The 26,405-nt window shown below is 38.2% G+C and overlaps 1 protein-coding gene across 6 annotated transcripts in view; it reads left to right on the top strand.

The window, feature by feature from the left end:
• ELP2 (elongator acetyltransferase complex subunit 2) overlaps positions 1-26,405 on the top strand; it is a 48,653-nt gene extending 22,248 nt beyond the window's left edge. Inside the window, exons 12-22 of one of the 6 annotated variants that reach the window (XM_038543488.1) lie at positions 390-539; positions 3,322-3,510; positions 5,681-5,747; positions 6,906-7,001; positions 7,151-7,208; positions 8,005-8,077; positions 15,987-16,179; positions 17,748-17,869; positions 19,619-19,752; positions 20,298-20,411; positions 25,157-26,405. In XM_038543488.1, coding sequence (XP_038399416.1) covers positions 390-539; positions 3,322-3,510; positions 5,681-5,747; positions 6,906-7,001; positions 7,151-7,208; positions 8,005-8,077; positions 15,987-16,179; positions 17,748-17,869; positions 19,619-19,752; positions 20,298-20,411; positions 25,157-25,313 — 1,353 coding nt within the window. In that variant the 3' untranslated portion in view covers positions 25,314-26,405. Of the gene's footprint in view, positions 1-389; positions 540-3,321; positions 3,511-5,677; positions 5,748-6,905; positions 7,002-7,150; positions 7,209-8,004; positions 8,078-15,986; positions 16,180-17,747; positions 17,870-19,618; positions 19,753-20,297; positions 20,412-25,156 lie in introns of all 6 variants that reach the window. The other 5 variants (XM_038543487.1, XR_005362507.1, XM_038543490.1 and 2 more) reach the window with 5 other exon arrangements.

The following is a 26,405-nucleotide window of genomic DNA, read 5'->3' as shown; positions in this document are numbered from 1 at the left end:
TTTATTATGTAGTTTAAACAAAAATACACAAATAATACGTATTATGTGCCAGCATTGTTCTGCATATTTTACAAATATAAATTCATTCATTTAATTCTCGTAACAGCCGTACAAGCTTGGTAACTCTTCTAGAAGAGTTCTTTGAGGCAAAGAAAAGTTAAATAGTATCTAACTTCTAGGAGGCTTTCAGTAAATGCTGAATTGAGGGGAATTTCCCAGGATTAATGCCTTAAGATCCAATCTTGTTTTTTAAGTTTTTCACCTTGCTTGGGACATCAGTGTTTTCCATCATTAACCCTGAGGGCAGAAGGCATTATCATTATCAGACTTGATTTTGAGTAGCAGTGATCTCTGATTATTTTGATGTGTCATGAGTACTTTCATTGCAGAGAGAGTGGACTCCAGAGATTGTTATTTCAGGACACTTTGATGGTGTCCAAGACCTAATGTGGGATCCTCAAGGAGAGTTTATCATCACTGTTGGTACTGACCAGACAACTCGACTTTTTGCTCCATGGAAGAGAAAAGACCAATCACAGGTGAAATGTCTTCCTACTTGACTGATGTACTTTAAAAAACACCCTTGAGTGCGTGAAAGGGGGGGCAACATTGTTAGGCACTATGGAAATGCAAGTGAAAACCGTGATGTGCTTCTACAGACTATATAGAATGGCGGTGAAAAGTACTGACAGTAAGGAGTGGTGGTAAGGATGCAGAGTGGCCCAAGCTTTTATACTTTGTTCATAGGAGTGCAAAACGATACAGCCAGTTAGGAAAACGTTTGATGTTTTCTTAAGAACTTAAACATACATATACTTTTTACAATTCAGACAATTTAAGTGTCAGTTTTCAAAATTTACTTTTGTTCTACATAAAAGTTAACTTATCCCTTATAATTTTAGGTTTAATTCATTAGGAAATGCTGTCAAGTTTGCAGTGGAAACTAATTTCTAAAGTCATATAGTGTTAGGTAATAGTGATTGAGGGCAGTTTTTGTTTAATAAACTTTTCAGTCTTGGTCCTGAGCTCAAAAAATTACAACCAGACTTTACCACTGGCAAGCCATTGAACTGTGCTATGTGGTAGAGAAAGCCTGTGTACTCAGTTTCAGTTTGTTTCTTTTCTTTTTTTTTAAGATTTTTTTTTATTTGTGAGCGAAAGAGGGAGCGAGCATGAGTTGGGGGGAGGGGCAAACGGAGAGGGAGAAGCAGACTACTTGCTGAGCAGGGACCCTGACTCAGGGTCGATCATGACCTGAGCTGAAGGCAGACACTTAAACAACTGAGCCACCAAGGCGCCCCCTCAGTTTCAATTTCTGACAGAAATTCTTGGAACTGACTACAAGTCAGTCCTTGAAAACAAGCGAAATCTGCCACTTATATTAGTACTTTAGTAGCAGCGGTAGATTCAGATTATAGAGTTGAAGACATTGGGAGCAATACTAGAGTCCATTAAAAAACAAAGCAAATGATTTACAGTTCTTTTCTTTCTTTCTTTCTTTCTTTCTTTCTTTCTTTCTTTCTTTCTTTCTTTCTTTTCTTTTCTTTTCTTTTCTTTTCTTTTCTTTTCTTTTCTTTTCTTTTCTTTTCTTTCAAGATTTTACTTATTCATTCATGAGAGACACACAGAGAAAGGCAGAGACATAGGCAGACAGAGAAGCATGCTTCTCTCAGGGAGCCCAATGTGGGACTCGATCCCACACCTGGGATCAAGCCCTGAGCCAAAGGCAAAAGCTCAACTGCTGAGCCACCCAGTCATCCCTGTAGTGCTTTTCTATGGCTCTTTGTGACTTGTTACCAGTATAGTTCAGCTGTTGTTTATTAATCATCCACTAAAAAATGGATAAGTTGGACTTCACCAAAATGTAGAATTTTTGCTCCTTGAAAGATACTGTCAGGAAAATGAGAAGACCAGTCACAAACTGGGAGAAAGTATTTACCAAGTACATCTCTGGTAAGGGATTTATATCCAGGGTATATAAAGAATGCCTTAGAACTCAGTAATAGGAAAACAAAACAATCCTATTAAAAAAAAAAAGACAAAAGATTTGAACGGATACTTCTCCAAAGAAGATATAAGGAAATAAGGACAGGAAAGGATCCTCAACCCCATAGTCATTAGGGAAATGCAGAGTAAAACTACAATGAGGAACCATTACACACCTATCAGAGTGATTAAAGTAAAAGATTGACTATACCAAGTTTTGGTGAGGAAGCAGGCGGCTGGCACTCTCCTCTACTGTTGATGGGATTGTTTTTTGTTTGTTTTGTTTTGGTTTTTTTAAGATTTTATTTATTTATTCATGAGAGACACACAGATTGAGAGAGAGGCAGAGACACAGGCAGAGGGAGAAGCAGGCTCCACGCAGGGAGCCCGATGTGGGACTCAATCCAGGGTCCCCAGGATCACACCCCAGGCTCTAGGTGGCTCCAAACCGCTGCGCCACCAGAGCTGCCCTGCTGATGGGATTGTAAAACATAATGTCTTTGGGAAATAATTTGGCAGTTTCTTAAAAATTTAAATATGCATCTATGATATGATTTAGCCATTTTACTTATAGGTGGTATTTACCCAAGAAAAACAGAAGCCCATGGCCATGCAAAGAAAGGTTTCTACAGAAATGTTCACAACTGCTTTTTCAGTAAAAGACAAAAACTGGAGGGATGCCTGGGTGGCTTGGTGGTTGAGGGTCTTCCTTTGGCTTGAGGTGTGATCCCGGAGTCCCAGGATCAAGTCCCACATCGGGCTCCCTGCATGGAGTCTGCTTCTCCCTCTGCCTGTGTCTCTGCCTCTTTCTCTCTCTCTCTCATGAATAAATAAATAAAAAATCTTTAAAAAAAAAAAAAGACAAAAACTGGAAACAACCTATGTGAATGGATCAACAAGCTTATGTATGTGTATGTATATACACATAATATACACATATCTATACAAGGGAATATACTCAGTAACCAAAAGGATTGAATTATCAATAAACACAACACAGATGAATCTGCTCTGTGGTCATATTTCCATGGCATAATAAATGATTTTGCATCTCATATTTTGCTTGTTGAAATGAATTTGAGGGATGCCTGGGTGACTCAGTGGTTAAGCACCTGCCTTCGGCTCCAGGCACGACCCTGGAGTCCCAAGATGGAGTCCCACATTGGGCTCCCTGCATGGAGCCTGCTTTTCTCTCTGCCTGTGTCTCTGCCTCTCTCTCTCTATCTCTCTCTCTCTCTGTCTGTCTCTCATGAATAAATAAATAAAATCTTAAAAAAAAAAGAATTTGATTTTGAAATGTATGATCATTTTTGTTTATCCTATTTTAATACCCAGGTGACTTGGCATGAAATTGCCAGGCCTCAGATACATGGATATGACCTGAAATGTTTGGCAATGATTAATCGGTTTCAGTTTGTATCTGGAGCAGATGAAAAAGTTCTTCGGGTATTTTCTGCACCTCGGAATTTTGTGGAAAATTTTTGTGCCATTACAGGCCAGTCTATGAATCTTGTGCTTTATAATGTGAGTATTCTTCTAAATGTTTCAGCTTAAATCCATGCACTTCATTTAAGAAAAAATTTGTTTTTAAGATTTTATTTATTTATTCATGAGAGAGAGAGAGAAAGAAAGAGGCAGAGACACAGACAGAGGGAGAAGCAGGCTCCATGCAGGGAGCCCAACGTGGGACTCGATCCCAGGACTCCAGGATCACTCCCTGGATGGAAGGCAGGCACCAAATCGCTGAGCCACTCAGGGATCCCCTTCATTTAAGAAATTTTTTGCTTAAATCTGTAAAGGAAGCTCATTGCTAGAAAGGAAGTCAAATCATGTTATTGGCTTGACAACCTTTTTTGCACACTGTGGCATACAATAATTTAAATGTTAAAACCAGAAATATCTTTAAAAGGTAGCCTGAGACACTGTGAAGAATTACATTATGTCAAGGCAGGAGCCATGTATCATCACTGTGACAGGTACTTAAAATAAAACAATATATAGTAGGCCATACTTTCAAGATTTCCATGTAGCTGTAGGTTAGGGATAGGGAGCAGTGGAGTTGAAGTACTTGGAATTATTAGGTGAGACCAATGATATATAAATTATAAAAATTATAAAGTAATTAGTTTCAAAGTTATGAAATTAGGAAGATAGTTGTGTTACACAGAAGTGTGAGCCTCATATGGTTCTTCACTGAGAGTTGGGTCACAGATTTGGTTCTGAGATTTAAAAGGATAAGTGTAGGGAGAAGGGGGAAGGAAGGGAGAGGGAGTGAGCGAGTGAGCATCGGGGTAGCCATAGCTATTCAAATGAAGAGTAGTATAGCCAGGGAAATGGAGAGAATGGGAGAAAGTCCAAGTGCTGGAGGACCTTGGGAGGCAGGCACAATTAGACTGGGGGGCTCTGTTGGCGGGGGGAAGGAGGTCCTCTAACCAAAGAAGGTTCTGAAAAGTACTTTGGTGTAGAAAGTATTATGTGAGACCAGGATACATTTGAGCCTGGAGACTGAAAGCAGGGCAGCTAACACCAGTCTGGATAAGACTGAAGAAGAAGAAAATGAGTCATTTGAAATAAACTTTCCAACTAAATTTCCTTGACTGTATACTGGGCACCTCAGTATACATAGGCTTTCCTGATGATGAGAAGATTTAAGATTCTATTCTGCTTGTTTCTAATCATAATAGACAATGGGAATGAGATTAAAAAGGAACTCTTGATTGGGATTATTATATAGAGCTGCAGGGGTGGAAGGGCAGTTAGTTTCAGGATCTCTCAATTGTAGGGGTTGAAATGTGGTTTTGGGATTCCATGAAAGCCTTAGTCCAGGTAAACAGTCAATTCTGTGTCCTAAGATACAGAAATTGCCTAGACCGGAAAGCTTCTTGCTGTACTTTGGGTTTTGTTCCCATTCTGAATGTGGGGACAAGTTTGTAGGAATGCTTCTTGCTTCTCTTTTTCATGCTGGTTTGTTGTTCTTGGTGTCTGAAATAAAGCATGCTGTCTCTTATATCCTGGACTGTTGTTCCTGATGAAGGCTTAAGTTCCCATTGCTCATGTTTGTGTTGAGTTCCAGCCTTTGTATATTAAAGTCTGAATTGTAAGAAATGCTCTTATCATCTGGACATGTGCCAATTTTTATAGTTAGCATATAGTTTCTTTTAATTTGATGTAAATTGCATAGTATAAATAGATTATTGGCACTTCAGACAGTACTCTAAAATTTTTTTTAAAGATACCGAGTTATTTAAATATGTTTCATGAAAATACTCCGTGCTTTTTTAGGAAATGGTCATGTTTGCAGGAGTATCATTAGGATATTTTTGGGAGACTCTTGGAAGTAGAGCCCCATGCATGCCATTTTCAGCCTATTCTTTGCTAGAAACCAGACCAGTGCATGCCTTCTCAGACTCTGAAACTCACTGAACTGTTAGAGTTTGATGAGCTCATGGAAGAAAGGATGCTGGACTTTATGGATTGGGTGTAGAACGTTGGGGGTTAACTGCAGCCTGTCTTCAGAGAGTAATTGCTTAGCATTGCATCTGTTGGTTTAGAAAATGGAAGTGTGGGCAGATATCCACTCAATGTGATCTTTAAATTGCTCCTCTGCATTTATGAGCATGACATTTTTGTGTGCCTGAGGTGTAGTAGTAACTTCTAGTATTTAAAACATGTATCATACTTTTTATTCCAGCAGGACAGTGATCTTCCAGAAGGAGCTACAGTCCCTGCCTTGGGGTTATCAAATAAAGCTGTCTTTCAAGGTAAGGCTTTTAGTGTCCAAAAGTTTTGAATCCATAGTGGTGTTTAAAATCTAGTTATAAAAATAAATGAATGAATGAATGAATGAATAAATAAATAATCTAGTTAAACACTTGGATAATATGTACTTCATGTTCATTACTGATTTAAAAAAATTTTTTAAAGGTTTATTTATTTATTTTAGAGAGAGTGAGCTGGAGGCAGAGGGAGAGAGAGGTCTTAAGCAGATTCCAAACTGAGCATGGATCCTGACGTGGGGCTTGATGCCATGACCCTGAAATTACAACCCAAGCTGCCAATACAAGAGGTGGCCACTTAACTGCTTGTGCCACCCAGGCACCCCTGATTTTTTTTTTCTTAGATTTTATTTATTTGAGAGAGTGAAAGCAAGAGAGATATAGAGGAAGAGGGAAAAGCCGACTCCCTACTGAGCAGAGAGCCCAATAGGAGGCTTGATCCCAGGACCCTGAGATCATGACCTGAGCCAAAGGCAGACACTTCACCGACTGCACCCCTTAGGTGCCCTGATTTTTTTTTTTTAAATCACAACACATTTGTCTGCTTTCTCCATCAGACATTTCATAATAAATACTTTGGCCATATATAGACCCTGAAATAGGTACAGCTTTCACAAAGTGTGTTTCATAGAGCACTACCACTACCACGTTTTTTTTTGAATACCACATGTTAATATGGGTGGCCTGAAGAATCTGATTTTTTTAAAAGTTTGGGAAATGTTAGGTCAAAGAAAAAAGGATTCTGGGCAGCCCTGGTGGCGCAGCAGCGGTTTAGCGCCTCCTGGAGACCCAGGATCGAGTCCCATGTTGGGCTCCCTGCATGGAGCCTGCTTCTCCCTCTGCCTGTGTCTCTGCCTCTCTCTCTGTTTCTCTATGAATGGATAAATAGAATCTTAAAAAACAAAAAAGAAAGAAAAAAGAATCCGTGGAATTGACTGGTGCTTCAAGGAACACATTTGGAATTTGGAAGATATTGAAGTAATGGAAATACCCTTGGCTTTGGAATCACAGTGATGCATCTTTGAAGTACAATTAGTACTTTGAAGTGCCACTGCTTTCTGATGGTTGTGATATTGGGACATGTACAAGACATATACATATAGGGGCTATATTCATGATGTTGATGTGTTTCATTTACACTAGGAGATATAGCCTCTCAGCCTTCTGATGAAGAGGAACTATTAACTAGTACCAGTTTCGAGTATCAACCAGTGGCCTTTCAACCTTCCATACTTACTGGTAAGAAATGGTAAAAAGGTGGTTTAATAAGAGTCATTAGTACACATAGTATGATACCTGTCACTGTTGACCTAAGTAAGTGCTGTAGAATTCACTCATTTGCATGAAATCAGAAAAAAAATAATTCCAGTGCTATACGTTTATTATAGAACCTCCCACTGAGGATCATCTTCTGCAGAATACTTTATGGCCTGAAGTTCAAAAACTGTAAGTTAAACTGTGCAAATCTATTTGGTCTGATTCTGTCATAACTTGTAATTTTTTTTTTCTCCCCACAACTTGATTTTCTCCTTTGCTTTCTTGTTACTTATATTGTCCCCCCATCTAAAAATCTTTAGTGGATAAGGGACAAGAATCAAACTTCACATAGATTTTTATATTACTGTGTATTTACTAGATTTTTATTGGTCTTTGTTTTTAAAGTAGAGACATAGCATTATATCTCTTTTACTTTTTTTTTTTTTTTTTTAATGATTTTACTTATTTATTTGAGAGAGAGGGATAGCACAGAGGGAGAGTGAAAGGGAGAAACCAACTCCCTCCTGATCAAAGAGCCCACTGTGGGGCTTGATCCCAGGACCCTGAGATTGTGACCTGAGCTAAAGGCAGATGCTTAATCAACTGAGCCACCCAGGTGCCCCATTTCTTTCCCTTTTTCAAAAGGACTTCTAAGATTTATTATTCTGTTTTTTGTTTTTTTCCCTTGGGTGTTTTTCCATCAAAACCTTTCCTGGATTTATTTGTTGTATTGGCTGGTGGGGGTGGAGGTGTGAAATGTATTTTAATCTAATTGTTTGAATAAGTTGTAGCACTTTTAGGAAGCTGGCCTGTTTCCCAGTCTCTCTGTTTTTTACCCTAAATGCTTGCCTAGACAGAAATGTAATGTCCCTAAAAGAATTGTATGTTACGGAGATTGATGTTCTTTTCACATGTTAAAACTTTGCAGCATGAAAATAAGTATATATACTAATAAAGGGATTATGCATTTTTTTTTAAATTTTAGATATGGACATGGTTATGAAATATTTTGTGTTGCTTGTAGCAATTCAAAGACTCTGCTTGCCTCAGCATGTAAGGTAGGGAATTTTTTTTATTCTACTTGGTGACATGTTATTTGAGTCCTCAGGCTCTTAAAAGTTGTGGTAATAGAGGCAGAATGCTCCGTGAAAGGCCACTGGGACCTACTTTTTTCTGAACTTACTTTCTCAATCTCATTTCCCTTCTTTCCCTTCAAAATCTTGCAATTGAGGGGCACCTGGCTACCTCAGTTAGTAGACCATGTGACTCCTAATATCGGGATGGTGAGTTCAAGCCCCATGTTGAGTGTGTAGAGCTTACATAAAGAGAAATAAAATAAAGCCTGCAGTTGGATTTTAAATCTGTTTGAGCCACACACTTTTGTTTTTAAATACTTGGTTTAAGTTGATGTATGCCCGATTTATTTATTTTTTTTTAAGATTTTATTTATTTATTCATGAGAGACACAGAGGCAGAGACCAGGCAGAGGGAGAAGCAGGCTCTGCAGGGAGCCCGATGCGGGACTCGATCCGAGGACTCCAGGCTTGTGCCCTGGGCTGAAGGCAGGCGCTAACCGCTGAACCACCCAGGAGTCCCTTGCCTGATGTATTTAATCAGATGTTTCTAAGTGACCTAAAAAGATAATAAATAAATTGAAATAATTGGGAGCCCTGAAGACACAGGGAAAGGAGAAGGAGCCCTCTGCTCCATTTGAGTTTCTCCAGGAACAGATGTGGTATCGACTGAAGTGAATGGAGTCCCTCAGCCTACGCCAGGGTGAGGCAGGGTGGTGCCTGCTCACTAGCACATGGCACTGTGGAATAGTGCTCTTCAAGCTTTTGCCTGGGAGAATGATCCCAAACTTAAAATTCAGTATTTATCCATATATTCATACTCTGTGGAAGGAGCCAGTGTATATGGAGGATTGTCTGAAAGGTCTGAGATCTACATATTTCTCTACATTTTCTAAAATTCATTTACTTGTTTTAAACGTGATAATGCGAGCTGCCTATGTGGCTAGGCTCCTCTGTCCCTGCTCTTTCTGCAGCTTCTTGCTGTTGGCCTATATTGTGAGGCGTCATAAGTATCAATATACCCCTCCTGCCTTATGTCCTTTGCTTGTCCCTCTGTGAGGATGGTACTGAGAATACTTCCTTGGTGGCAGGGGCCTGTGGAAAGAATGGAGTGTGGTATCAGGAAAAGCCATGCTTCTATTGAGCAGCTTATTTGTTTTTAGCTTTTGGGCACTGTTGGTCATATAATTGATTATTTTTCCTTTTCAAATGGTCTTGCTTTTATAGCAAAAATGTGCAGCTTTCTTTTTGTTATTTGTATACTTGTTCTGTGTATTTTATATTTAAATAAACAATAGAAAAGCGATGTGGATGTTAGTGTGGCTTGGAAAGTTTAAATCTGCAGATTTACCTGAAGGTAGCTGGGTTTCTTGAAGATGCCAGCCACATATTTGGTTTTCTTTGGTAAAGCAGATGATTAGATGTATCTTTCTTTGAAACTAACATTTTTAGCAATTTTATTTGGGTGTTAGTAGCATACTATAAGTTGCGTGTTGAAAGTGAACAGTTTGATAAGTTTTAACATGTTTGTTTATACCTGTGAAATCACGACCACAAGTAAGATAATAGACATAGCCATCAACCCTAGATTATTTCCTTTGTCCCTTGGTAAGTCCTCTTCCCTGCTCCTTCTTACCCTCTGCTGCCTCATCCCTAGGAAACCACTAATCTGTTTCCTGTCATGATAGAGTAGTTTGTATCTTCTAAAATTTATATAAGTGGAATCATGCCGTATTTCCTTCCTTCCTTCCTTCCTTCCTTCCTTCCTTCCTTCCTTCCTTCCTTCCTTCCTTCCTTCCAGCTCAGGAATAAATAAATAAAATCTTAAAAAAAGAAACTGCCAATCTATTTTCCAAAGTGGTTGTACCATTTTGCAGTTCCCGCCAGCAGAGGGACTTTGAGTAGCTTCACACCCTTATCAATATTTTGTACTCCACGGTCAATCTTTTTAACTATTCAGTTTGGTGGGTAACATCTCGTGATTGTAATTTGCATTTTCCACAAGACCAGTGTTGTTGAGCATCTTTTTATGTGCTAATTTTCCATCTGTATCTCTTCTTTGATGAAGTATCTTCAAATCTTCTGCCCATTTCTTTATAGCAATTGTTTTTCCACTACTGAATTTGGGAAAGTTCTTTATATACACTGGATACAACTATCAGATAAATGCTATTTAGATAATTATTCCCAATGACTTGTCCTCATTTCCCTAACTGTGTTTTTCAAAGAGCAGAAGTTATATGTTTTGGTGAAGTCTGATTTACCAGTTTTTTTTCTGTATTGGGTTGTGTGCTTTTTGTGTAATGTCTAAGGAATCTTTGCCTAACTGAAGGTCACAAAGATCTGCTACATTTTGTTCTAGGAGTTTTGTAGATTTTAAGTTTTATGTTTACATCTTTAATTCTTGCATTCTTTGCATTTGGCCTGGAATTTAGGTTAAAGTTGGTTTTTTTTGCATGTCAGTATCCAATTGTACCATCATTATTTGTTGAAAAGACTACTCTTTTATTTACTGCCTTTTGCACCTTTGCTAGAAATCACCTGTCTATATATGTATGAGTCTTTTTCTACACTTTTATTTTCTTCTGTTCATCTTTTTTTCTTATGTTGATGCAGTACCACATTCTTTTAATAGCTGTAGCTTTTTGTAATAGGTCTTGAAATCAGGAACCAATTCTCTTCTTACTTTTCAAAGTTATTTGGAGGAGATTATAACAATATTGGGTTTTTTGACATGCAAATGCACTGTCTCATTTATTTAGGTCTTTAATTTCTCAGGATGATTTTTTAAAGTAAACATTTTATTTAAATATTTTATTATTCATCAGAGACACAAGGAGGCAGAGACATAGGGAGAAGGAGAAGCAAGCTCCCTGCGGGGAGCCTGATGCAGGACTTGATCCCAGAACTCCAGGATCACACCCTGAGCCGAAGGCAGACGCTCAACCACTGAGCCACCCAGGCGTCCCAGTAAACATTTTATTTTAGAATGATGGTAGATTTAACAAAATGTTGCGGAGATAATATATAGTTTTATCTCACCCAATTTTCCCATTGTTAACATCTTACTATTAGGAATGTTTGTTTTGTAGTTTTCAGTGTCAGGTCTTAGGCAATTCTGTCAGATTTACCCTTATTTCAAATATTTTGTATCTTTTCCTTGCTTTTTGTATATTGATCTTACATCCTGGGAGCTTTCTAAATTTGTACCTTTATTATACATGCTATAGCATTTCCACATAGATTCTTATGTTGCCTATGAGTAAAGAAATTTCCTTCCTCATATGCATGTCTTAATGTTGGATAGAAATGGTATAGTAATAGCAGAAATCCTTGGCCTAATTCCTCACCTCAGGATTCCTTCTTTGTCCATTACAGGTGATGTTTGCTATAGACTTTTTTGTGATTCTTCTCTCTCAGGTTGCCTCCAATTTCTAGTTTGCAGAGAGGTTTTGTTTTGTTTTGTTTTTGTTTGTTTGTTTTTTTTTAAGATTTGTATTTATTTGAGAGAGAGAGTGAGCAAGAGAGAGAACGTGAGCAGGGGCAGGGGAGAGGGAGAAGCAGGTTGCTCACTGAGCAGGGAGCCTGACATGGGACTCGATCCCAGGACCCCAGGATTATGACCCTCATGAGCCAGAGGCAGATCCTCAACTGACTGAGCCACCCAGGTGCCTCTGCAGAGAGTTTTTATCAGGAATGGAAGATAGATTTTGTTAAGTATTTTTTCTTCATCTGTTGATATGATCATATGGTTTCCCCTTTTCAGTTTATTAATATGGTGAATTACACGGATTTTTAAAATAATAAACCAACGTCACATTCCTGGAACCAAACCCCACCTGTTTATAGTACATTATCATTTTATATACTGTTGGACTAATTTTTCTAAAATTTTGTTAAACTTTTGTATATAATATATGATGGATATTGAAATATAGTTTTCTTTTTTTATTTTTATTTTTTTGAAATATAGTTTTCTTTATATGGTTTTGGTTTCAGAGTAATATTAACCTCTTAGAAATATTTCTTCCTCTGCAATTTTCTGGAAGAGTTTGTGTAGAATTTGTATTACTATCTTTTTAAATTTTTGAGAAAAATCCCCAGTAAGCCAACCAATCCTGGAGTTTTCTTTGTGGCAAAGTTTTTAACTAGAAATATAATATCTTTAATAGATATAGGACTGTGTAGCTTTTCTTGAGTGCACTTTGGTAGTTTGTATTTTTCAGAAAATTTGTCCCTTTTAATATTGAAAGAATATCTGGTGATGTTACCTTTGTTTTTTTTTTTGTTTTGTTTTAAAGATTTTATTTTTTTACTTGAGAAGGTAGTAAGATGGAGAGAACACAAGCCAAGGCGCAGAGGGAGAGGGGGGAAGCAGACTCTCTGCTGAGCAGGGAGCTGGACATGGGGCTCGATCCCAGGAACCCTGTGATCATAACTTGAACTGAAGGCAGGTACTTAATCAACTGAGTCACCCAGGTGCCCCAGATGTCATCTTTCTTACAACTGTTATCAGCAATTTGTGTCTTCTCTCTCATACCTTTTTTTGGGGTGGAGAGCTTTCTGAGAATTAATCGGGAAAATAATTATTTTTTTGGTATTTTCAAATAACCAGCTTTTTGGTTTTGTGGATTTTCCTCTGCTGCTGTTCTTGTTTCTGTTTCATTGATTTTTTGCTGGTTTTTTTTCTTAGATTTCATTTCCTCTACTGTTTCTAGTTTAATAAGGCTAAAGCTGAAGCCATTGATTTCAGATCTTTCTATAATTTTTTATTTTTTTATTTATGATAGTCAGAGAGAGAGAGAGAGAGAGGCAGAGACATAGGCAGAGGGAGAAGCAGGCTCCATGCACCGGGAGCTCGACGTGGGATTTGATCCTGGGTCTCCAGGATCGCGCCCTGGGCCAAAGGCAGGCGCCAAACCGCTGCGCCACCCAGGGATCCCGATTTCAGATCTTTCTAATACAGATGTTGAGTGCTATAATTTTCTAAGTATTATTATTAATTTGTTTTTTAAAAAGCTTTTTTTTAAAGATTTTATTTATTTATTCATGAGAAACAGAGAGGCAGAGACATAGGCAGAAGGAGAAGCAGGGTCCCTGCAAGGAGCCTGATGTGGGACTTGATCCAAGGACCTGAGATCACGCCCTGAGCCAAAGGCAGATACTCAACCACTGAGCCACCCACGTGTCCCTCTAAGTATTATTTTTGAGGCATCCTGTAAGTTTTGATAGTTCTGTTCATTTTCACTAAAAATATTTTTAAATTTCTCTTGATTTTGTCTTTTTACCTATAGGTTATTTTGAGATTTATTATTTAGTTTCCTTATACTGAGTGTTTTCCAAATATCTTTCTGTTACTGATTTCTAATTTAATTTCTTTATGGTCAGAAAACATAGTATGATTTGAATCCTTTGAAATTTAATCTTGGTAATCTTGGAACATGGTAAATTTCCATGTTCAGTTAAAAAGGATGTGGATTCGGGATCCCTGGGTGGCAGCGGTTTAGTGCCTGTCTTCTGCCCAGGGCATGATCCTGGAGTCCTGGGATCGAGTCCCACATTGGACTCCCTGCATGGAGCCTGCTTCTCCCTCTGCCTGTGTCTCTCATGAATAAATAAATAATATCTTTAAAAAAAAAATAAAGGATGTGAATTCTCTTTCTGTTAGGTGGAGTGTTCTGAAAATGTGAATTATGTCAGATTGGTTGATAGTGTTATGTCTCGATACTTTTGAGTTTTATTGAGAGTAGCTTTTTGAGATCTATATGGTTGTGGGCTTATCTTTTAATACTTGTTTTTCAATCAGTTTTTATATTTTGGAGCTCTGCTATTAAAACATTTATGATTTGTTACGTTCTCTTGATTAATTGACTAGTTTATCATTATGGAATGATCCTCTTTATTTCTGGCCATATGTTGTGCTCTCAAATCTATGTTGTCCAATGTTAATATACCCACTCCAGCTTTCTTTTGAGAAGTGCTTGAATTATGTATCTTTTTTCCACCCTTGTACTCTTCAGCTATTTGTTTCCTTTTTTTTTTTTTCAAGTGGGTTTCTTAAAGACAGCATACAGTTGGATCTTACTTTTTTATTCATCTTGATAATCTTCCATTTTAATAGTGGCAATTGTGAGGCCATTTACTTTAAAAAAAAACATGAGATATAATTTTTAATTAGAGATTTTTTTTTTAAATACAGATTTTATTTATTTATTTGAGAAAGAGAGAGTGCAGAGTGAGAGGGAGAGGTAGACTCCCTGCTAAGCAGAGAGCCTGATGTGGGGCTTGATCCCAGGACCCTGAGATAATGACTTGAGCAGAAGGGAGATGCTCAACTGACTGAGCCACCCAGGTGTCCCTTAATGTAATAAATAATATGCTTAGATTTAAATCTGTCATCTTGCTATTTTGTTTTCTATTTGTTCCATCCTTTCTTTTTTTTCATTTTACTTACTTTGGGTTAATTGATTACTTCTTATGAGTGTTTTATTTCTTTTGTTTGGTTAGTAGATATAACTACTGTGTAATTTTATTGGTTGTCTTTCATTTCATAGTGTACATCTGTAATTTGCCACAGTCTGCCTTCAAGTAATGTTGCACTGTTTCATGAATGATTTAGGAACTTCACAGAAGTATACTTCTGTTTCCCCCTACTGTGGTTTTGTTGGACACTTTACTTCTTCAGAGAAATTCCTCAAGATTTTATTTATTTATCCATGATAGACATAGAGAGGAAGAGAGAGAGAGAAACACAGGCAGAGGGAGAAGTGGGCTCCATGCCAGGAGCCCGATTCGGGACTCGATCCTGGGACTCCAAAATCAAACCCTGGGCCAGAGTCAGGCGCCGAACCTCTGAGCCACCCAGGGATCCCCGTGATCAGTCAGTTATCTTTTGAAGAGATATAAATAAAAAATTTTCCAGCAGATACCAGTTTCTTTCTGCCTAAAGGATATTCTTTAACATTCCTGGTAATGTATTTCTGCTGGTCCTGAATTTTTTGAGCTGCCTGTCTGACAGACTCTGTCTCTCCCTCATTTTTCAATAATGATTTTTATAGTGGGTAAGATACTGTTGGTTTTCCTCTCAGTACTTTAACAATGGAGCTCCTTTTTTTTTTTGCATTGTTTCTGATAGGAATTTGCTGTAATTTTTTTGTTTCTTGGTGGTGGGCTTTTCCCCTCCAACTGCAATTTTATTTTTTATTGCTGGTTGTAAACAATGTGATTATTTTCTATATAATTTTCTTCATGTTTTGGGTTTTATTGAACTTCTTGGATCTGTAGGTTTATTGTTTTTATCACATTTGGAAATTTTTCGGCAATTATCTTTTTAAGCATTTTTTCTTTTCTTCCTTTGTGGAGACTCTAGTTACACTTCTTTAGCTGTTTGAAGTTGTCACAGAGTTCAGTGAGGTTCGTTTTTTTTTCTCCCAGTCAAATTCATTTTGTCCCAGAGATGAGTGTTCTTTGTTGCCAGCTACCTCGTATTTTGGAGTGCTGTTATTTCCAGGCACTATGTCTGTTTTGTTTTTTGTTTTTTGTTTTTAGTTATTTCACACAAGAGTCAGTCCAGTCCCCAGTCCTCCATCATATTGACCAGAAGTGAAAGTTTCTAAACTCTTAATTACAAATTAATACACAAAGGTATTCTTCTTATAAAACATTGAAATATTGTGATGACTGTGTCAGTTTCTGATGAGTTACCTATGCTAATCCCAGTCTTCTTCTTCCAGGAGATTACACCTGCTTGTAGTATGTACCTGCTCTGAATTTTTTCCTCATTTATACATATAAATAAAACATACCCATAGAAACAATATATTATTTATTTTTAATGTGGGTTTTTTTCCAGTTTATTTCTACTTAAATTGCTTGTTTCATCTCTGTCCTCCAGGCAGCTAAGAAAGAGCATGCAGCCATCATTCTTTGGAACACTACATCTTGGAAACAGGTGCAGAATTTAGTTTTTCACAGTTTGACTGTCACACAGATGGCCTTCTCACCTAACGACAAGTTCTTACTAGCTGTTTCCAGAGATCGAACCTGGTCATTGTGGAAAAGGCAGGACACAATCTCACCTGAGTTAGGTAAAACAGCTTCCAGTTGGAAAATTACTAGTGAAACACATATGTCCATTTTATCTACTACTATTTTATCTAGTGAGGAGCTACTAGTTGAAGAGGAGTAGAAGTAATACCAGGGTGAAGGCCACAGTCTCACTTTCATGAAATCTTTCATAGTTGTATTCTGAGGAAGACTTGACCTTCCTTATAAGATTTAAACACAGTGATCTTTGAGTTGACTTCTTGTGATTATATAGTCAAGATGGCAAGTATTCAGACATCTCCGTTAAAAGAAACAGAAATCTAAAAAATATGGATTTTGTGGATTGTTTCAGAATGCCAGCATAAAACTGAATGAGTGGCATATTCTGGCATTAATTAAAAACAAAGGGAAAAAAAAAACCAACAACAAACCTTTGTGTTGTTGGAGCATAGCCTATTTCTCTTACCCTGGTTTCTTTGGGTAAAGTCTAAAGAGTGTTTAATATATCTTCATGTTGTGTAATTGTTTTAATTTTTCCATTGATATAACTTGCATGCAGTTTGATCTTGTGGTATTCCTAGTCTCTTAGTTTCTTGTATTTTAGACTGACACATATTAAACAGTACATATTAGAACAGATTGATTTCTTTTGCAACTAGTGATTTCCTAACACGCAGCTTTTACTTTATAAAAAGTTGATGTGAAACTAATGATATATCCATTAATGTATTGTATCTTTATGGATTATGGTTAATAGATATATTCCTCTTCCCTCTTCATAAGTAATTATATGTTTTAGGTTTAGTCCCCCTGAGGGCTAGTAGTTATCTTACATTTAAATCTTAAAAGGGAAAAGGTTGTTTTTTGTTTTTTTTTTAAGATTTTTTTTTTATTTATTCATGAGAGACACAGAAGAGAGGCAGAGACAAAGGCAGAGGGAGAAGCAGGCTCCATGCAGGGAGCCCGATGTGGGACTCGATTCCGGGTCTCCAGGATCAGGCCCTGGGCTAAAGGCAGACGCTCAACCATTGAGCCACCCAGGCATCCCTGTTTTTTAAGATTTTATTTATTCACTTGACAGATTACCAAGGAGAAAACAAGCAGGAGAAGTTAGTAGGCAGAGGTAAAGGGAGGAGCAGACTACCAACTGAGCAGGGAGCCAGATGTGGGGCTCTGTGACCTGAGCCAAAGGCAGATGCTTCACCTACTGAGCCACGCAGGCGCTCCAGGGCAAAGATTTTTTTAAAGTTTTCATTCATTTGTTTTTGTTTTTGTTTTTGTTTCCATTATTGAAGAGTGCATTACTCTTTTATCCATATGTGTAAATCTGGCCACTTCCTGAGTAAAGTTAAATTGCTCAGGCTTCTCTCATGGGCATAAGTTAAATTTTAGTTAAGCACCTGGAAGATGTCACTAGAGAGCTTTCCCTCCTGGGAGAGTAACTGTGTGCCTATAGCCTTCTGGTGAGGGCCAGCTGCCTAGTGTGTTGCAAAAGTCCACATGAATAAATTGATAGCTAAAGGGCTTGATGGATATGGCACATAACCATAGGTTTCTACAGATAAAGACAACTCTGCTTTGTGAGTCATGTGTATGGTGTTTCTTTCAGACCCAGTTTTTAGCCTCTTTGCCTTTACCAACAAAGTAACTGCTGTGCACAGTAGAATTATTTGGTCTTGTGATTGGAGTCCTGATAGCAAGTATTTCTTCACTGGAAGTCGGGACAAAAAGGTAATTTTTTTAAACTTAGTAGTTTTCAAATGTAAAATAATACTACAGGTGTATTTGGATAGAAAACATATAATCCTGACTTTCTGATCTTATTTTTTAAAAATCTGTATATTCTCTTCTGTGTTGTTATTGTTTTTTTTAAGATTTTATTTATTCATTCATGAGACACACACACACACACACACACACACGCAGAGGCAGAGGCAGAGGGAGAGGGAGAAGCAGGCTCCATGCAGGGAGCCCAACATGGGACTCCATCCCAGGTCTCCAGGATCACACCCTGGGCTGAAGGTGGCACTAAACCACTGAGCCACTGGAGCTGCCCTCTTCTGTGTTTTTCATATGCATGCATAAAAAGGCTTTTTGTGCTAAATTCTATAAATACATTTCTCTGAAATATCAAATACTGAGAAGAAAACCTTTCAGACACATGATGTTCCTCAGATGACCCCAGCAGGAGAGAAGTGGTGAATAAAATGGTTTCAAGACTAACCAACTAGGAGAGCAGGAGGGGGTGGAGGGGATCTACGGGGGAAAACAGTCGCTGCTTTTCTTTTTCATACATTTATGAATTAATTTTTCTACATTAGATAATTACTGCCTTTTCATTCAGTGGAGGAAGCAGTTTGTGTATGTGGGTGGGTGTGTTTCCCAAGCTTTGAAAAAATCAAAAAAAGTTAGTTAGGTGTATGTTCTTGACTACTGCCCTCACCCTGGCCTCTGGTCCCTCCTGTTCTCACACTCTTTAATGCCCTTTCCTTTTTCTGCAGTGCCTGCGGACCAGAGGTGGTGAGGCAGTTGAGCGTTTCCTTTCCTCTTCCTGCCTTCATCAGTTTGTCATGGTCCAAATCTCCTTAGCAGAGGGCTAGCTCTTGCCTTGTCACTCAGTGAATCACTGAAATGTCATCCTCTAAACCTGTTTCTCTTAGATGTTCACTTGTGTCCATTTGCCTATTCATTTCTTCCCTGCCCCTTCCCTTGCTGTGCGCTGCTGGCTGCTGAGGAAGCGGGGCTTCTCTGCCCTCTGCAGTCTCGCTGTAGTGCATGCTCCAGCTGTGGCTCTCAGGGGTGTGTCGGGACTGAAATGGACAAAGTGTCATCCACCACACATTCTCAGAAATGCACTTCTGTTTAGTTGGTCAGAGGCTTCTGCTTGGAGTCTTGCTTTGGTCTGGATTTTACAAGTGTCATCTGCTTCACTGCTCTCTGTTTCTTAGGGACCAGTCACACCCCCTGGAGGCATGAGCTTCCAGGGAAACACCATTTTTTACACAGGGTAGCATCATGGTTAGGTGCTCTTGACTGCTGACTTGTTTCCCTGAGCGACTCGGTGGTATAGAGGAAGATAGGTTTGATAGGTCCCCATGCATTGTGTGGTAACTTCTTAGAGACGTGCAGGATGAGCCTCCTGGTGAAGATGTGACCGATAGACTCTCCCTGGATCAGAACTGGTTTCCTGAGTATCAAAGAGCATGCTAGATAATCTCCAGTCTCTGGGCAGGGGCAGTCCATCTGGGACCAGCACACTTAGGTATTTGAGGTCTCACAGACTTGTGTCTGCTACACTGTGGCTTCTCTCTGATGCCTGAAATACCTGAAATCCTGGAACATCATCCACAAATGTTGATGAGGCATTTTTCTAAACGTTAGAGTGAATATTTTGCATTATCTGTGCCACTGATACTCTTGATGCATTGCTGGAAACCTTGCAAAGAGAAAGCTTCACAGAGTTTGATCTGTCTCTATTAGGTGGTTGTGTGGGGTGAGTGCGACTCCAGTGATGACTCTGTGGAGCACAGCATTGGCCCCTGCTCCTCTGTCCTGGATGTGGGCGGGGCAGTGACAGCAGTCAGTGTCTGCCCCCTGCTTAACCTTTCCCAAAGGTCAGTCTCCAAGTGGGGCTTTGTTTTACATATTTGTTAAGACTTGATTCCTTAGTATGTAGCTCTCTCATACTTTGATTTGTGCTTTTTCATAGCTTCTGAGTTGCTATTTTTTCATAATGCTTAGGTTTCTTATAAGAATTGTTAAATCATCCAAACTCGATGATATTCAGAGTGGAGAAAATGGGGATTGGGAGTGTGGCTCAAAGGTTCTTATGTCACCAAATTTAGAACCTTGGTGCTTTCTTGGTAACAAGTGTCTTCAGTAGAACGGGAGCGCCTGCAGCCAGCCAGGGAAACACTGGTTTATGGGCTTTGCCAGCAGAGAACAGAGGGAAAACTTTGAGCACCCATGATGGAGAGAAGTTCCATGAGGGCACAGTAGAAGCAGTGCACTCTCTCCTCAGCTGGCATTTTTAAACAAAGCCTTTTGTAAGCCATGGACAGTTGGAAACAGGTAAAGAACTGCCTTCCCTTAGAGTGATGACAGAGATAACAGAAATTCATGTAATTAATCAGTCTTTTCTCCTCTCCCTTAAAAACAGATACATTGTTGCAGTAGGATTAGAGTGTGGAAAGGTTTGTTTATATACCTGGAAAAAGACTGATCAAGTTCCAGAAATAAATGACTGGACCCACTGTGTAGAAACAAGTCAAAGGTATTTTCTTACTATTTTCACATTCATCACATTAGATTTTGTTATAAATATGCAAATTATAATTGTATTTGTTATCAAGCATTGAGTTTTTATTTTTAAAAATAAGTTGCTCTTTTGTAGATCTTTTTTTTTTTTTTTTTTAAGATTTATTTATTTGAGAGAGAGTGCACGCACATGCAAGAGTAAGGTAAGGCTTAGTGGAGGGAGAGGGAGCAGATTCCCCACTGAGCAGGGACCAGATAGGCTCCACTTAACCCAACTGAGCCACCCAGACGTCCTTGGCATCTAGTTTTTAGTGGCAGTTTTTCTCGAGTTTTATTGGAAAGTAATCAATACATATGACTATAAGTTTATGGTCTACAGCAGGATTTACATACGTTGTGAAATGTTACTACACTATGTTCACCTTACATCCATTTACTTTTAGAGATACAATAAAAAGGGAAAAAAGAAAAGAATAAAGGAAAAAATGTCTCCCCTAATGAGAACTCTAGGATTTACTCTCTTAACTTCCCTGTCCGTCATCCAGCAGTGTCAGCTGTAGTCATCATGTCGTACATTACATCTCTAGTACTTGTCTTATAACTGGGAGTTTGTATGTTTTAACCACCTTCCTCTGATTCCCTCTCTCCTACTCTTTGTATCTGGTAACCATAAATCTGATCTCTTTTCCTGTGAGTTTTTGTTTTCTTTTTTCTTTCCTTTTTTTTTTTTTTTTTGTTTTCCTTTTTTTTTTTTAAGATTTTATTTATTTATTCATAGAGACGGCGGTGGGGGGGCAGAGACACAGGCAGAGGGAGAAGCAGGCTCCACGCAGGGAGCCCGACGTGGGACTTGATCCCAGGTCTCCGGGATCATACCCTGGGCCGAAGGTGGCGCTAAACCGCTGAGCCACTGGGTCTGCCCTTGTTTTCATTTTTTAAAGATTCAATATATAAGTGAAATCATAGAGTATTTGTCTTTACGGGCAATTTTATGCCATATTTACATGGAGAGGGACATAAATCTCTCTTCATGGTGCTTACCACCAAGTGGTACTGTGGTAGTCTCTTGAGATTGATGTTTCTTACTATTGCACCAGGTTGTTGTTTTGTTTTGTTTTAAAGATTTTATTTATTTATTCATGAGAGACACAGAGAGAGAGAGAAGCAGAGACATAGGCAGAGGGAGAAGCAGGCTCCATGCAGGGAGCCTGACATGGGACTCAATCCCAGTATTCCAGGATCATGCCCTGGGCCGAAGGCCGGCGCTAAGCCACTAAGCCACCCAGGTGTCCCCACACCAGGTTTTTTAAAAGTTTACTTGAACAGATTGCTTGTTTGCATAATACTATCTTTATAGACAATGCATTTGAGATGAAAGTGATTTTTATAATGATGTTTAGAATGTGATTATAGTAGATTTGTAGTAAAATTGGATTAAAAGTATTGGTGATTTTTTGAAATATTAGAGATTGTGTTTTGGTATCCTCATCTTGTGTTTGAACACTTCAGCTTAGAACCCATGTTGGAGCAAACGGTCAAGTGCACTTCAAAGCCACATGACTGCTTTCTAGCACAAGATGCTCCCTGAGCCTCATGCCCTGCGCCTGGGCTTTTGCCTCCTGCGCTGGCTTAGAGCACCTGTCATTTACAGCCTTCTCCCTACTATCACTCACTTAGGTAGCAGGATCCTTTTTTAATCTAATTTTTAACCCAAATTATTCTTTAAAAATATCTGAATAATTGAAAAGTCACTAACCTCATTCTGTCAGACTTTTTTTTAGAATTCTTCAACCTTCATATATCTGAACTGTTCAAAATAGAATGTCAAAATTCCAAGTGACAGTATCATGATGAAAGTGATGGGTTGGTGGAGAGAGAGACCTGTGAGCAGATGTCTTTTACAAGATATTTCATCCAGGAGAGTTTGTCTCCTTGTTGGCAAAGCATGTTAGTACTGGTAATAATTGTATTGGTTAAAATGTAATCTTTGTTCCTGCTGCCCTTTTGGCTTCTCTCCCACCTCTGATGGTGGTTTTAGCAATTGAAACAGTTCATGTTGGGGGCGCCTTGGTGGCTCAGTCAGTTAAGTGTCTGCCTTGGGCTCAGGTCATGATCCCAGGGTCCTGGGATCAAGCCCCACATCAAGCTCTCTGCTCAGCGGAAAGCCTGTATCTCCCTCTCCCTCCTGGTCTGCCTACTTGTATGCTCTCTTTGCCAAATAAATAAAATATTTTTAAAAAAGAAAGAATGAGTTCATGCTGTTGCTTACTGAAGAGGTAAGTACTTCAGTATGATATTCCATATTCTAGGAATTTGAAATTTTCTCTCTTCCTGGGCTCCCTCCCTTGCCTTCTTCCTTTCAGCTTGCCCTACCCATGGTGCTCATTCTCTTCTGCAGGTCCTGAATGTGGAATACTGGTAGGAAGGCCCTGAGACAGCAAGGCAAGGGGACATGTACAGAATTTGTATTTTTTATTTCAAGATTTTTTTTTAAGTCATTATGATGTGTTAGATTTATAAGAAATAATCCCTGACTTAACCACATTATACTATTTGCATTGTTAATATCCCAGTTACCAAATTTCAGTATCTTTCAAATCAAAGTTTATGCTCATAATGAGATATAAAGGTAAGTACAACCAAATACTGCCTTTAAGGTTGGCTCCTCAAACTCCTGTCTTCTAAATATGATCTATTAACATGCTAGATTTAAGGGGAATATTACCCAAACCCACCATGTTAAGACTTAAAATAACAAAATAAGTACTCCTCAAAGTAGCTCCCAAGGGGAGCAGTATGCAATTGGTCCTTGAACAGTGGGAGTTAGAGGTTTATACCTTTTGACTCCACAAAGCTTAATTTCTAACAGCCTTCTGTTGACTAGAAGCCTTAGTAATAACATAAGCAGTGGATTAGCCCCTATTTTGTATGTTATATGTATTTAGCACTGTGTTTGAATAAAATAAGCTAGAGAAAAAAAATGTTGCTAAGAAATTGTAAGAGAAAATACATTTATGGTACTGTACTGTATGTATTGAAAAAAATCCGTGTATAAGTAGACCCATGCAGTTCAAATCTGTGTTAAGGGTCAACTGTACTACATGTATTTCTTTCAGTAATGTCACTACTTCAAACCATTCCTCTCATGAAATGTGAGCTCTTTAATATTATTGATAACAAATGAGATGCTAGTGATGTTGGTGTGACTTAAAATATTTTTGGAACTTATCTTTAGAGATTGTGTTCAGGACCAGCTTACTAGTGATACAAGAAAGCCAATTATCATATCTTTTATAATTGTACTCATTTCATCACTTTTTTTTAAAGTGTGGCATTGATTCTATTTATAAAGTTCATTTCCATATAAGTCTTGACTCCCTTCAGTAACCAGAGTCAAATGCACAGATGTACTGTCACTGAAGATAGTGTTCAGGTCATCGCCTGCATAGTATGGAAGCATTGCCTATAAGAAAATTTCAGGAAACACTATGTACAGTAGCATTGTTGAAGTGTGTGTAACCTCCATTATGGTCATTTGCAAGGCCTCACAGTCATGTGGTTACATAGATTCTGGTATGCCCATTTTTAAAATGTGTTTCATTACCTCAAGGTTATATTTCATTCCTGCCTTTCATTCTGAGAGTGCATCTGGTGATGTGTGGGGCTCTCAACATCTGAAAGTATAATTTGTGTGCACAGGTATTGTTTTCAGGGTTTACTGCCTTAAAATCTACTTAAGTTTTTAACTTTATTCCTCTTTGGTTTGGAGGTCTAATTTGCAGGTTAAATTTATAGGGTATTAAATTTTCATAGGGATTTGACAGTGTTTGTTTGGTATCATTCTAGGCCTGCAATGGGGTTGAGGGGGCATTAATAAGAGTGTCTTGCCCAGGGTCATGCAGTTGGAGGTCATGTTGGAGACCAAGATTGTTTCATTGGGCAGTTTATTAAATCTTTTGTTATTTTACTTATCCAGCAGTAAAAACATGAGTCTATCAATATCACAGGGATGTCAAAAGAATAAAATATTTAGAATATGTTGCAAGTTGGAATTCTTTAAAAAAGAAATACCTTTAGTAATGTTATTTGAAAAACTGATTTTAATAACCATTTTATGAAATACACTTATTCAAACAAGATTTGACAGGAATTCATTGTCTATTTCTTGCTCTTTTTGGTAGTGTCCTTTGTCAGTAAGATATTTAGGGTTTTAAGTAAATAGAGTTAAGATATTTTTGGGTTTAGAATAAAATTGCTAAAGTATTAGTGATGACATTTTAAAACCTGTACTTTTGAATTTTTATAATAATTTTTTTCTTGAGTATAGTTGACATAGAGTATTACATTGGTTTCAGGTGTACAACTTAGTGATTTGACATATTTACACGTTATGCTGTGTTTACCCCAAGTGTAACTGCCATCTGTCCTGTCAGTCACTATGAGGGCATCATTGACTGTATTCCTTATATGATGCTTTTTATTCTCGTGACTTATTCATTCCATAATGGAAGTGTGTATCTGTTTCTCATCCATTCTGTCCAACCCTCCACCCCTGCCCCTTTGGAAACCATTAGTTTGTTCTCTGTATTTATAGGTCTGATTCTGCTTTTTGTAAGACCTTTACATTTTGATTTTTCAGATTTTGACTTCCATTCATGTTGACATTAATAACAAGGGCATATAAATGAAATTAATACATAGGGTAAATATTTTGTAGTCCTAGCATACATTCCTTTCATGATTTTTCTATCTTTGTTTTAGCCAAAGACATATGCTTGCTATCAAAAAATTATGCTGGAAGAATTGTAATGGAAAAACTGAACAGAATGAAGCAGAAGGCACCGAGTGGTTACACTTTGCAAGTTGTGGTGAAGATCACACTGTGAAAATATACAAAGTTAACAGATGTGTACTGTGATGGGGTTAATAACTATTGGCATGTGGTCATTGGTGTCTTAAAATATTTATCCTGTAAATAGATGTCTTTCTTTACCTTGTAATTTTATCTAGTTTCTTTTTAAGCCCTATAGCAGTAGTTCTTATTGGGTCACAGACCCTTTGAAATCTCATGAAAACTGCAGACTCTTTTCTCACAGATGTATATATGTACACACCCTCAGAACTTGGCCCACACTTTGAGGGATTCAGACCTGCATTCATGTGTCCCAAGTTAACCTCTGTTCCTTCTTTCTTCATGACTGAATTTGCCTAATTATGCGTTGTTTTGGGCCTTTTCATATGCGCTTCTTTGGGACATTTCATTATTTATTGCCCTCTTCAAAGAGAGGACATGGAAAATAAAAAAAGATAAAACCCAGATTACCCAATTTTTATTTTAACAATTTGTGTAGAGACCACACTTTGTGTGGTCTTGACCCTTTCTTCCAGTACACACCCACCATTCTAGGAATTTGGCAGGCACTTGTGAATTTGAACTGTAGTCAATTCTTCCTTGTATTTAAAAGTACATAGATTCTTTTACAGTTTGACTTAAAGCAGACTATCCTGACATTTACACTGATAGATGTAGGACCTGAAAAGTAGAGTTGTGTCTGAATCACCTGAATTGATGTGAAGTCACATACATGAGTTATGAGAGAAAGGATGTCCCCCAGGGTGAGTACATAGTGGGAGCAGAGGGAAGAAGATGCTTCAAACAGAATGTTGGGTGTGCCAGCTGAAGTTTGGGACATGGGTCATGAGAGTCGGGAACTTTGGGAGTTGGGTGGAGGGAATTTAAGCTCTGGGGGAGGGGTATGATGAAAACTGGCATGAGAATGGAGATTTCCTCTGATCCAGAGTCATCTGACAAATTGGCAGTGAAATGAATACTGTGAATAATAAATATGCTGAAGGAGGGTGGTGGTGAGGATTTTCTTCATTGGAGTTTGCCATTATCTAATGTGACATTTTGCTTCCAAAGGAATTGAGATATTTTGTCTAAATCGAGATTTCTAGACTGACACTATCCAGTATTTCTAGAAATAAATAATCTGAGCTACTTAAGTAA

Source organism: Canis lupus, chromosome 7 (genome assembly GCF_011100685.1).
Source record: "Canis lupus familiaris isolate Mischka breed German Shepherd chromosome 7, alternate assembly UU_Cfam_GSD_1.0, whole genome shotgun sequence".
Lineage (NCBI taxonomy): Eukaryota > Metazoa > Chordata > Mammalia > Carnivora > Canidae > Canis > Canis lupus.
This window is presented reverse-complemented; position numbering and strand designations above follow the sequence as displayed.